The sequence below is a fragment of the Simochromis diagramma genome, unplaced genomic scaffold, assembly GCF_900408965.1.
Source record: "Simochromis diagramma unplaced genomic scaffold, fSimDia1.1 OVJJ01000596.1, whole genome shotgun sequence".
In the NCBI taxonomy this organism is placed as follows: domain Eukaryota; kingdom Metazoa; phylum Chordata; class Actinopteri; order Cichliformes; family Cichlidae; genus Simochromis; species Simochromis diagramma.
The window spans coordinates 11,225,308-11,237,897 of NW_024387245.1; the positions used below are offsets into that span (position 1 = coordinate 11,225,308).

Here is a 12,590-nt window from a genome sequence, read left to right on the forward strand (position 1 = left end):
AGTTGTTGTCTAGCTTTGCCAGAGGAGAGAGGCTTGGCTGCAGAGGGTGGATGGTTAAACAGTCTGTCAGGGTGTCCTGGGTCACATCAGCAGTGGATTTTATCTATACAAATAAAAAGTAAACACAAACAACATAAGGAGTGATGATAACAGTTCAGTATTGGCATTGCTGTAATAGTTAGTGTCTAGTTCTACAGCCATTAAACATTTATAATGAATAGTTTTGAAATGTTATGAAATCATGTGTGATGAGCTTTAGTTTTCTTTTTATGTATGAGTAAAACACCTTCAAGTCTCTCATAATTGACATTATTTTCATGCCTGATGTGACAGGTCACATTGAGCACTTGTTATTTTTTGAATGTTTAAATGCTAACATGGAAAGTCAGTCATACCGAGTGAAGTTTAGCTATTATTTTCTATGAAAATAAACAAAAGCTATATTAAGGTTAATTCAAAGCATCTTCAGTGGGAATCCGGCCAAGATATGACGCATGCCAAACCATTCTGGACCTAGTTTCATCACTTCAGTCTCTGAGAAAGCCCTTTTAATTGTACTTTGGACTCAAGCCCATTTACGGCCTTCATAAATTCACAAAGACGGAGAAAAAAACAGGCTATAAGATCCTCGTGAGTGTTGCTATATTGTATATGGCAAAGATTCTGCACGTATCGTTAATCTCAAACAAATATAAAATCCAGCTGTTCTTGAAAATCACATGTACAACAAAGATTCGTTATTTAACTTCTAAATGAAAAAAGTTGAGAAGATGCAAGACTTTTATAAAGTGTCACCTTTTTTTAGTAACAACTTATCTTCTTTTGTCCGTATCTATGGCGACAGAAACTTTGGGTGCTAAAGAGCATCGCTCACATTCGTGGCAAAATCCAAACTGCAACACTTGTGGGCTCTAAAGAGAAACTATATAATGGAGTGGCCTTAAGTGTAAAATAAAGGCTGCGAAATAGAACAAACTACAAAACTGCAGGTAGCTTTTGTGCACGTTATGCCAATGTTAACATAAGTATATTGCTAGTTATTTTTATTTAACAGCTTGCACACCTACATGTAAGTTAATAAAAGTCAAGTTGAAGTGAAGTACATTTTTCTGCGTACGCTTAAGTTGCAGAGTAAACAGAGTGGGATGGAAGGCACCTCACATTGAGTTAATTAAGACAAAAGAAAGCACAATGAAATGAAACGTGTAGCTCTCTCATTAACGGGGTCTCTTCTCTCTTCATAATTTAACTATTGAGAAAAAGTGTGGTAGTCCTCACTCACTGAGGTTCACATAAGGTCTTTTATTAATCCAGTTTAATTTTTCAGTCAGTGATCGGTACGTTGTTCACTCAGTGTGATGTTTCTGGGTATTAATACTCTGCATTGTAGGTAATGTATTGGCAAGAACAACTGTCTTTGCAGTGTTATGGAGACATGGTACTTGCCTTCTTTCGTAAGTGTCGTTCTTTTGTTGAGTGGGACTTCATATGTTTCCTCAAGGAGCTGGGATCAGTGTAACGCTTTGCACAGCCAGGCACCTGGCATGCATATGGCTTCTGCACAAGCACGTATAAACACACACGTAAGCCCACAATGATGCAAATTACTGAAATGCCATGCATAATTGTACATATGTTGTTGCTGGGTTGCCACTCACTGTGTCCAGGTGTGTACGCTGGTGCTTAGCTCTGTCACTCGAGTTGCTGAAAGCCTTGTGGCAGCCTGGGTGCTGACAAAGATAAGGTTTTTCCCCCGTGTGGCTACGCAGGTGGATCTTTAGATTTTCGAGCCGAGAGAAAGCCTTGTTGCAACCTTCGAACTGAAAATACAGTAAAAGTGTTTTCACAGATTAGCAGCATTTTAAATAGCACTTTAAAAAAAAAAAAGTCCAATGTGTTGTTGAGTATGTGTTTGGCATATCAGTGTCTGACAAAAGGCAGCTGACCTAAGAGAGCGAAGAAATACTGAACAGAAAATTTACTGTCCTTTATTTTTAGCTGACATTCAAGTAAGCCTTACTGTTCACTGCTAGTTTCATGGATGACTGGAGATGAGCTCTGAATCAGTAACACCTCAGAATGGACAAATACTTGGGGGAGACTGAGGTGATTTTACAGCAAGTTTGTTATGTAATCAGAATTAGAACTTGCTGTAGTGAACAGCAAGTTCAGTTTTTAATATCATGCAAGAACACTGTCACCTACCTACAAAGGTTGTAATCATTGTGTGGAATTGTACATATAAATCAAATGTTTTGAAAAATGGACTTGAGTGTTTGGAAAGCGTTAGGATTTATTTTTGTTGGAGAAAAGGCACATACAACTACAGTCCACTGAAAAAGTATTTGATCCCTTTTTCATTTCTTAGTTTTTGCATATTTGTCACACTTGAGTGTTTCAGATAATCAAACAAATTTTAATATTAGACAAATATAACCCAAGTAAATAAAAATGGTTTTAAATAATGATTTTGGTTATTAAGGGAAAAAAACTATCCAAACCTACCTGGCCCTGTGTGAAAAAGTAACTGGACAAAAAGGACCTGGACAACTTGCAGTAAATGTCAGAACCAAGAATTCTGCTCTCTACCAGAAAGTCACAAAGGAGAATGTCTATCCATCAGTTTATTATGCTCTGAAGCTCAAGAGAATTTGCGTTATGCAGCAGGATAATGACCTGAAACACACCAGCAAGCTCACCTCTGAATGGTTCATAAAAAACAGGTTTTGGAATGACCTTAAACACTTTGATGTAGCTGAATTAAAACAACTCTGCAGAGAAGAGTGGGACAAAAGTGTCATAACCAACTTTTAGATTTAGGAGTGTAGTGACCTTTTTCACATATATAGGACCTGGTAGCCCTGGATTTTTCCTTAACAAAATAAATCATAAAAGCATTTTGTATTTACTCAGGTAATCTTTGCCTAAAATTAAGATTTGTTTGATAATCTGAAATATTTAGGTGTGACAAATTTGCAAAAGTACTAGAAATTAAGAGGAATAATTATATATAAAAATATAATTAATAATAATAACAGAATGGTAATCCATTCAACAAGCCCTCGCTCTCTGTGCTCAACCTTGGGAAACAGTAAAAGCTCTTGAAAAGATCATTCTTTTTTAAAATAAACTTCTTTCTTTTTTTAAATAAACTCTTCTACTCTGAAGCTCTGCATCATAGTCCCCCCCCCCCTTTGGTTTACATTTCTCACAAATACAAAATTTGAGGTAAATTAATACCTTTGATGCTGGTAGCAACACCAGCAGGGGTCAGTGTTTATACACTCATACGTCTATTGTTTTTGTTCTTGTGTGTTTTCAATCTTCTGCCTTGTATCACCTTGACAGCAGTTGGTTGCAACAGAAAAAAAAGAAAAAAGTAAAAGAAAAAAGTTGACTTTTTAGTAGACCTGATAGATTTACTGTAAATCTGATGACTAAAAATTAAAGAAATACGCTGCAACAGCATCATACACATGACCTCCCACATGCTCAGTGGCTGGAGTTTCTGGAAAATACTAATGCCCTGGTAATTCCAACGAAGAAAACAACTACTTCTGCAGTATAATGTGACCACAGTGACTTCATTGTGGAAATATGTGACTCATCAAAGCTTGTCTTTGGTAAGGCCAGGACCTTACTCTCCCTCTTCCTGCTCACAGGGGGGTTTGGAATGTCTTTAGTAAGCCTCATGGACAAAACACATAGACCATGTCTGATATTGTTATTTTTCCTCCAACACTGAATTCCTCACATACTGATACCTCTCAGTCATCACTGCCGAAGCTAAATTAATTGCTAATCTTTTTTCATCACGACTGCTAATTATTATCAACATCTATTCTCTAGAACACTAACGAGCACATACTGTTTACAATTAACCTCACAACAACATATTTTTCACATCACAGTTTGCTAAATGTTTCCAGCAAAACTATTGTTCCAACTCGCTGTTATGCCGATCATTTTTTGCACGTTGCACGGAAACTGGAAAACGCATTTGGTCCAGGCTGCCGAAGACCGGATACAAAGAATTCGTAATAATTTCTTAAGGCAAATTCACTGCATTACAAATGTAACAAAACGGTACAATGGAACAACCAATCAAATGCTTTACATAACCTCTTTCAGTGCATGAGAATAATGGAGCACTCTTTCCAATTCTGATTGTTCCCTTACAAAGGGTTGCATTGGCAAAATAGACCAATCCTAAATACACGGTAAAGAAAAGAATTAACAAAATACCCCCAAACCAAATTGCCTCTAGAAAAAAAACAGCACAGACAGAGATAAATAGTCTCTCAGAGCCACAGTGGACAGACAAGTGAGAACCAGCATGCAGCTGAATCCCTGCCAGGACTCCAGGACTATCTGAAGGGAAGGTAACTGTGTAACTCTCTTTCTTTCTGTCTGTCTCACGAAGCTCTCATAAAGCATAGGGGGCTTTTTAGTCTGTAACAAGGGACATTTGGCCTGAAAAGAAAGCAGTATGGCTCCTCAGTGTTGATGAGTGTTACAGCCAGCTTCTGACAGGCCCTGGCAGGTACTAATGCCCTGGCTGAACAATGACAGCTCCAGTCTGTGCCAGCAGACTCTGCCCGGTGCCCAGTGTTACTCTGAGGTCAATTCACTCTGGAATCCACTCTTCGCTGTTTCACAAGTGATATTTCTGCTCCTTTCTTGATCGTATTGACTACTATTGTTTTTTCTCTCTCTGCCGTCACTTACTTCTAAATTTCACATGGAATTTAACATTTTAAGTGAGACTCTGCAGCCTCTCAGAAAAACACAAACAAACAAAAATAATATGAATTATTTTGAAGTGATGACTGAGTTAGATCACTCTGAGCTATTGTAAAAATGGCTCTTAAAATGTTGCCAGACCTGAAATCTCATCAGGCATGCCTTTAGTGGCATTGGCAAGTGATCAGGTTACAAGTGGCTCATGTAAGGACATTTAAAGTGAAGAAACTCCAATTTCATCATCATACATCGAAAAAAGACACTGGCTGATATTGAAGGAAAAGCAGGCAAAATTAATTCTTTTTTTTACTTGATATACACTATTATCAATCTGTCATATTTCAAATTCTGATTAATGAAAATTAGGTAAGGTAAGTAAGATGGATATATTTTTTAAATTATTACGTTCAGAGTTGTGGTGATATTAGAAAACACTGCTTCCACAATGTACAAGCGACTCATACCAGAGAACGAGGCATGTCTCTACCACCTGAGGAGCCATGCAATCTGTGCAAACAGCACAGAATATATTAAAAAAAAAAAAAAAAAAAAAAAAAATCCTGCTGCCACATCATGGCTGTGAAAATCTGTTGTTTGGACTCAAACTATCCCTTTAAAATCTTACAAGCTTAAATCATAGAGACGCACAAACCCAGGCATACATTAACAAACTCATCAATCATCATTAAACAGACTGTCAGATATCAGGTGCAAGTCTGGGCCTGCCCTATCTTTACTGTGTAACAAGAGCTACCTCTTTGTTGTGGTGCGGGCTTGAACATTTCATAAACCTATAAAGCATTTTTTTTTTTAACCTGCCAGTAATTCCCTGAGAAAAGCAAGGCTCTACATCCTGGATATCAGTTTCTCTAAATATCAATGTATCAGTTGCTCTCCTAACTTTTCTCACTTTATTTTAATATCTAGCAAAAACCTTAATAATAAACTTTGAATTGTATTCCGGTTAATGAATATGTTCATATAAGCAGAGAAAAAAAAGAATGAATTACAGCAATGATATTTAGCCATGACCTTAAATAAAAATATCTTATTAAGGCACATGTGCAATAAGTTTAAATGTGTTTCTCCTTATTCTTAGAATTATTCTGTTGCAGACGTCGTATCAGTTCTGCTTTTAGGAAGTAGGCTGTACCCACTGGATTGAATCATTATTGAATGATTACAGGGAATGCAACCCCATCCAATGATTGCAGCCCCATGGCAACAGACCTGGTTTCAACTAATAAGTGAGTATTTTGGATCAAAAGGTCGACTACAGGCATGCACGCTGTTAAAAATTAACTTGATGAAAGCAGCGACATGAAGCATGTTTGGCCGGTGGTTTGTTAATTAATCAACTTACTTTGGTATTTTCACAGCGAGAGTGATGACAAAGCAAAGCAGATAATACAATTCAAACATTTTATTTTACCTGCCTGACTATAAGTAAAAGTGCAGAAGTGTTGATGGTATCAACTTTTTTATTACTTTGGTTTAAAATTTAATATTTCAACAATTACCAAACGTGTTGGGTCCAGACATTTAATGGTCCGAGGTAACGTATTCTACTGATTTTAGTAGTTTGACATTTATGTCTTTTCATAAAACATCTCAACAAATAGTTGCTGAAGAGAGCCACATTATCCAGGCAATGAGTCCTCACTACTTCGGCGATCCCCTTGAACCAACCCTCATTTCTTTATATTTTGCCAGACTTTCTTGTAATTTTTTTTATAGTGGTCTTGAGCACTAGTTCTCCAGGCTTTCAAAGTTTTCTTTGGACATTAATTGCTTTTTTAAAAACTCATTTTCAGTTTTAATCCTTGTACCTGTTTCTTAAGCCACTTGACATCAATTTATGAATCATACAAGACTAAATAGCGACCTTACTCAAGGGATGAACAGGTTGTACTTAACAAAGAACAAATTCTAAATTGTATCTTTGTGCACTTTTTTACTAGCAGCCTGTCACAAAAGCATGTAATTTGTTCCCATTTCTTTAGTAAAACTGAAAAACTGAAAAAGATAAGTCCATGGAAAATGCCAAAAAATAAAATAGTATTTTTTTCTGATGTGAAGGACAAAAGAAAAAGTTGCAAGCTTAAAAAAAAAAAAGCCAAACTCTACAGCAGAACAGTATCTAAAAGTCACGTCCTTTAAAAACAGAAAGAATTTCCAGCAAAAACCGGGCATAGGACCTAAGAGATCCATCTGGCCCTTCAGTTGGTCCATCTACTGTTCATTGAAGCCTCATCAGAAATTCTTAAGGAAGGGAGAAAAGGGTGAAGTATGCCAAATTACACAAGAACTGGCCTGAAAATCAGTAGCAACAAGTCTTGTGAAGAAATTGCTCCATACTTTAAATGAAATTATTTTCCTCACCAATATGAAAAATGTCAGGAGACAGGTACAACAGTTAGTGCCTATAGTCATCTGTCTCTGTTATGGTGTTGGTGATGGTCACAGTGTCAACACAAAAAATACTATCACCAAGTACCAGATTTTGCAGTGCTATATGGAAAGGAACTGACTGCCAGTGGCTTCGTATTCCAGCATGACTCTGATGGCAAACACGCTGCCAGTTCAATGAAAGCATGCCCAAACTATAAGTCATGGATTGGCCTCCGCAGTGCCCGGAGCTCGACATTATAGAAGCACTTTGGGATCATTGTGAAAGTGAACAGAACAAAAAGTAAAACGCATTGAATGTCCACTGAAAAGACAACATAAAACTTGATATAACTAGACATATTGGCTATTGTTATTGATCATCAACCTTTTCCTCCTGTACTGCCAGACATTAAAAATTTTAAAGTATCTTTAGACCTAACCTTATTATAATATTTTCAGAGGGTTTTGTGGTCTTATGAGGATGACTTGTAACTACCATTATCCCAACAGGCCAATTTAGAAGAAACTAGAAGATGTTATCATAAATTTTTGTATTACAATTTTTCTGTTAAAAGCTTATGAAAAGATAATATCTGCTTAATATTTACATGTTAGCATTTAACTCAAAGCACAGCCTGAATTGAAATCTCTGAGTGAATACAACAACGGCAAAGATGGTGGTAGAAGTATCATTTTTTAAACTGGTAAATGATGGCTGTCAAGTTTTGTGACTTACTTCTAGAAGGAATTTGGTGCAACAATGTGAATATGGACTCATAGTCTTGTTTTTACATTGGATTTTGACTCTAGGATGGAAAAAAACAACCAGTAAATAGATTATTAAACCGCAACAGATCTAAGAGAATTACATCACTTATCTCGGAGACACAAATCTTCAATCAATAATCATGGATGGATAAAGTCTGTCTCACTAAATTCAAATTCAAATTCAAATTTTATTTGTCACGTACACAGTCATACACAGTACGATATGCAGTGAAATCGTACCAAACAGCTCCTGACTACAGGGCATCAACCTTCCCAGAACCACCGCCAAGTTTGTCAGATGGTGACCTGGCAAACTCCTGGCAGCTGACAGGCAGAGTCGCTACGAGAGGGCTGTGGTGCCATGCCAGATCTAAAGTTCTGTTCTGTGCCTCCTTTGTGCTGATATAATACGGATATAATGGAGTTAACTCCCATGTCAATTATCACAGAGCTGTGCTAATTATTCCATGGCTTAAGTTAGAAGAAGAGAGGGACCCTATATTTCTGATCTAAACACTGGCTATAAACTCAGAGCACATGAAAGAATTTGCTGGAAACTAGGCACGGTGGCTTTGAAGCAACAATCCGAACTGAAAGCAGCGAGCCTTGACATTCATTGTCTACTTGCTTTGACTGTATTTACTCAGTTTTTTTCACCAGTTGAGTAAAATAAATATTCATCTGATTAAAAGCAAGCTTTGCTATCTGCGTGTTGTTTCAAGTGAGATAGCGTGCAGCATTTTTGTTTTTTCAAAAGGCAAAGAAAAAAAAAGTAAAATATTGAATTTAGTTGCATGAAAACTTGAATGAATATAGAAATGTCTGCAAGATATACCGAGCATTTGTTGGGTTTTTCTCCTGAATGGACCCTCATGTGGATAAGAAGCTTGTATCGTGCATTGAATGGCTTGAAGTTGCGTGGACAGGCTGCCCAGTAACATGTGAAATCCTCAGCCTTCCGCTGGTCCACATGCAGCTTTTCTATGTGCCTTACCAACTCCTCCTTTTGGTCATAAACTGCATTGCAGTCCAACCACCTGCAGCAGTGAGCCCCATACTCCTCCAGTTCTCCTTCTTCTTCCTCCAGCATTGGAATCTGGGGTAAAAAACTGACCCCGTGCCTGGGATGGACTGGGGGAATGGCACCCTTTGTGACAGGCTCCTGAGTAAGGGGCTTTTTTTTACACTGATGTCTGGAGAGGTGAATGTGCTGGTGTGAGTGGTAGGGTGGTGGAGGCCCATGTGGAGGAGTGGATTCTGAGACAGGAGTCAACAGCGATGGGTCTAACTGTAGAGGTAGCAGCATTTTATTGGCGGCTGGGCTGCAGCTGTCTGAGGTCTTCTCCAGCACCCCTTCTTCATCTGGGAGGCACTGCTGTTCCACCACCATGTTAGCCATCTGGCTTTCCAGGCCCATTCCCTCCTCAAGCATCTGCATATTTCCACATGTCGACTGCGGGGCCAGAGCTTGTGAAGAGCCTGTCATGCTGTACAGATGGCTCTGTGGGATGCAGCGGCCTCTCACGCCCAGGAAGTGACCGTAACTCTCGGACTGAACAGGTGAGAGTGTGGGGTGGGAGGCTGGAGAGGTATAACCGTTGATATATGCTACAAGTGAGGTAGGTGATGTGCGTATAATGGAGTTAAAATCTATACCCATGACATCTGACAAAGGCGACATGGAGAGTGCTCTCTTCTTAGCGCGTGTCTGTCTGGGGCTTCCGGCCTCACCTGCAAAGAGGTATGAAGGCAAGGAGGCAGAAGTGCTTGTGCCACCGGATATGGTCGTGCCCGACATGGCTGTGCCAGGAGAAAGGCTGAGCTGCTCGCCGCCCTCGCTGGCTTGGGCAGAGCACTGAGGTAATCCCAGAGGAGGAAGCACACGGTAACCATATGGCCAGTCATGTCTGCCACTAAACATTGACTGTGTTTCAAACAGGCTGAGGGTGGTGGATGCCAAGGATTCTCTGGACAGTAAGGACCTGAAAAAAATGATTGTGATTCACTTGAGCAACACTCTTAACTCTTTTATCGGCACATAACATTTACTAATATCACTCACCTGGTGTCAGAGTGGGGAACCGGCACACTATGAGACTGCGGAGGAGGGTGAGGCACTGCGGGTCCTGCAGTATATGGCTGGCCTTTGACAAGAGCCATGGGACTGCTGGTCACTGTTACATTAACAGCAGCTGCTTGACCAAATACATCCATGGTAGGCCCAGACAGAGAGCAATCTGCTGGACACAAGCCCAGAATTAAATAAGCAAAATATCCACAAGGGATATGCAAGCTAAGCAAAAACAAATGTTCACAAATCAGTTTAAAGCTTTGCAATAACATTACGCCACTGTCAGGAAAAGCCACTGAAAACAATAATTCAAACTGAAATACCGCACATTAAGTGGGCTGTTCTTTAACTAATATTATAGAGCAGATTATTTCCCTCACCAACCAGGACAGAGGCACTATCTGCTCTGTTAATCACTAATGAGCTCTTATTCTGCTTGCACTTTTCTGTGGAAAACTGTACTTTTAGGCCCTGTGCTTGGTAAATTGTTAGTAAATATGAGAACAAGATGTCTAACAGAAGGAAAAAAAATACAGAAGATGTCAAGAATGCAGAGGAAAAGTACACTTTTGGCTCCAGGGAAGGGAAGAAGTTTGAAAACATTACTGCTATTGTTTTATTTTTTATTTTTTTATGGGATATGTGCACCTTGATTTCTCAGTTAAAATTGAGACAGATTGGGTGCTGAGCTGTGCTTTCAGAGTATTGCACTGTTTTAAAGCTAGAAAGTCTCATTTACATTTTCCTCACACAAGTGGGTTAGTTACAGTTGGGTAGACTTTTTTTTTTTTTTTACCTTTAAAGCTGTCAGAGAGTCTTGTCTGTATGGCAATTGCCCCTTTTGTGTTTATAGGATGTTGAGTAGGTGGTTGCTGGTGCGGGGATCTACTCGGCATGTTTAGATGTTTTCCATTGGTCAACACCTGTCTGCGAAGACTCAGGCTTGGCAGCATAACATGAGTTTCACCCTGTTCTTCAGAGGCAAAGGAATGAACGCTCCCTCTTTTCACTTTCTGCATTCTCCCAGAAGAGGAACTAAGGTTGCTCTGCTGAGAGGAAGATACAGGCATCCTGATGGACTGGGACTGGTGTCCTCTGATCACACTTAGCGATGGGGACACACTACAAGGTGACACCAGGAGCTGACACCCTTTCCCGCTCATGGCTATGACAGATTTCCCAAAAGTCTGGAGTGCAGAAGGAAGCTGATTCAAGTAGTTGTGTTTGCTTTATACAGAAGCTGGTAAACCAAGGCTCACACCTAGGAAATAACCCAAGCACAACAAAACATAAAACATACTGTATATGTGCAATAACATATCTAAATAAAGCATTTTAAAAGTAAACCAACAATGTACAGTCTGTGTACTTTGGCACAGAACCACTCAACCATAACTAGCTCTGTATATTTGTAATAAGATTACAATGTTTCCTCTTGAAAACCTAAAAGCATATTAATCATCAAGCAAAGCTATCCTATCCTAAAGCTATAATAAAACATGGTTAATTCAAATAAAAACATGATCAGTAAGTGTTAATGTATTCAGGACCATAAACAGGAACTTTCTTACACGTAAGCCTATAGTGTTTTCACTTTTCTATACTGAAAGCATCTACTCATCTAAGAAAGTGCTCAAACTGGTTAAAACTATGACCTCTGCAGTGAAGTTTTGGGTTCGCTATAATTCATGACGCATGAATTTACCTGCGGCTGCTGCTGTTGTTGTTGTCGCAAATACTTTCCCCTCAAGTTTCATGTCAGGATGAATGGCTCCTCCAGTCCTCCGCTGTGACTGTAATCCGGGTAACTACCGGGTGATCAACTGTCGCGTTTCTCTCGGTGTGCGCGGAGCAGGGCAGCGAAACCTCTGCGGAATCCGCAGTCCCAGCTCGCTCCGTTTCCAGGAACTTTCCCGATTACTCTTTTGCCCTTGACACGGCATTATACCAGCGACGTCATTTCAGACTGAGTGCACCTTAAGAGTCAATAATTACATTTTTTTTGTAGCCCTTAATGTGCTTGTGAGCGTGCACGCGAGGCAACGCGTTCAGGTGAGCGCACGCGCCACCGTGATAAATTTTTAACACATGTTCTTTATCACATATATATATTTAAATATGTACTTGTTACAGATAAACTCTCACCTATTTATTTATTTTTCTAAAGTTGTTTCAATTTTTTTTCAGCGCAGAAAGATTTTTAAACATCCACCTCGCGCACCGATTTCACATTTTAATATGGCTTCAGGTAATCTTTGGTGTCATGTGAAAGACTTTGAGGTAAATCATCAGCTGTGAGTAAGGGAAAGAGTGTGAGCCAGCTCAGTGGCCTACTTTTTTTTCTTTTTAAAGGTGATTTATTTATGTTTTTATTGCACGCTTACGCCGAGGATCTGAAAAAATCTTTTAAGTTTGCTCTGAGAAGGAGGAAAATCCAGTCAAAAATCTTTTCCAGTGCAATTACTGCAACTCATACTTTGCTCAATCCAAATTGCAGAAATTCGTTCGTTTCTCCTTTGTATCGCTGACGGACCTCTCCAGATTTAATTATATTGATTTAATTATAAGTTTGACTCTACAAATCCTTTGCTTGGTTGCCATTCAGCACAAGTCATAA

The 12,590-nt window shown here is 39.1% G+C and overlaps 1 protein-coding gene across 1 annotated transcript; it reads right to left on the reverse strand.

Moving 5' to 3' along the window:
• Positions 1-1,339: 1,339 nt before the first annotated feature.
• On the reverse strand, positions 1,340-12,006 carry glis3 (GLIS family zinc finger 3). Its single transcript, XM_040053227.1, has 6 exons — positions 11,679-12,006; positions 10,770-11,234; positions 9,965-10,139; positions 8,738-9,884; positions 1,659-1,820; positions 1,340-1,557 (listed from the first exon to the last, which is right to left on the reverse strand). Exons 2-6 carry the CDS (start codon positions 11,134-11,136, stop codon positions 1,426-1,428), a joined length of 1,983 nt encoding a protein of 660 aa, XP_039909161.1. The 5' UTR covers positions 11,137-11,234; positions 11,679-12,006; the 3' UTR covers positions 1,340-1,425.
• Positions 12,007-12,590: the final 584 nt, after the last annotated feature.

Coding starts and splice junctions, on each gene's coding strand:
- glis3 (XM_040053227.1), bottom strand. CDS start 11,136: ATGAGCGGGAAAGGGTGTCAGCTCCTGGTGTCACCTTGTAGTGTGTCC. Junction 1,821..8,737: donor AAAAACCCAACAAATGCTCG/GTATATCTTGCA, acceptor CTGTATTTTCAG/TTCGAAGGTTGCAACAAGGC. Junction 1,558..1,658: donor AGCGTACACACCTGGACACA/GTGAGTGGCAAC, acceptor GTGCTTGTGCAG/AAGCCATATGCATGCCAGGT.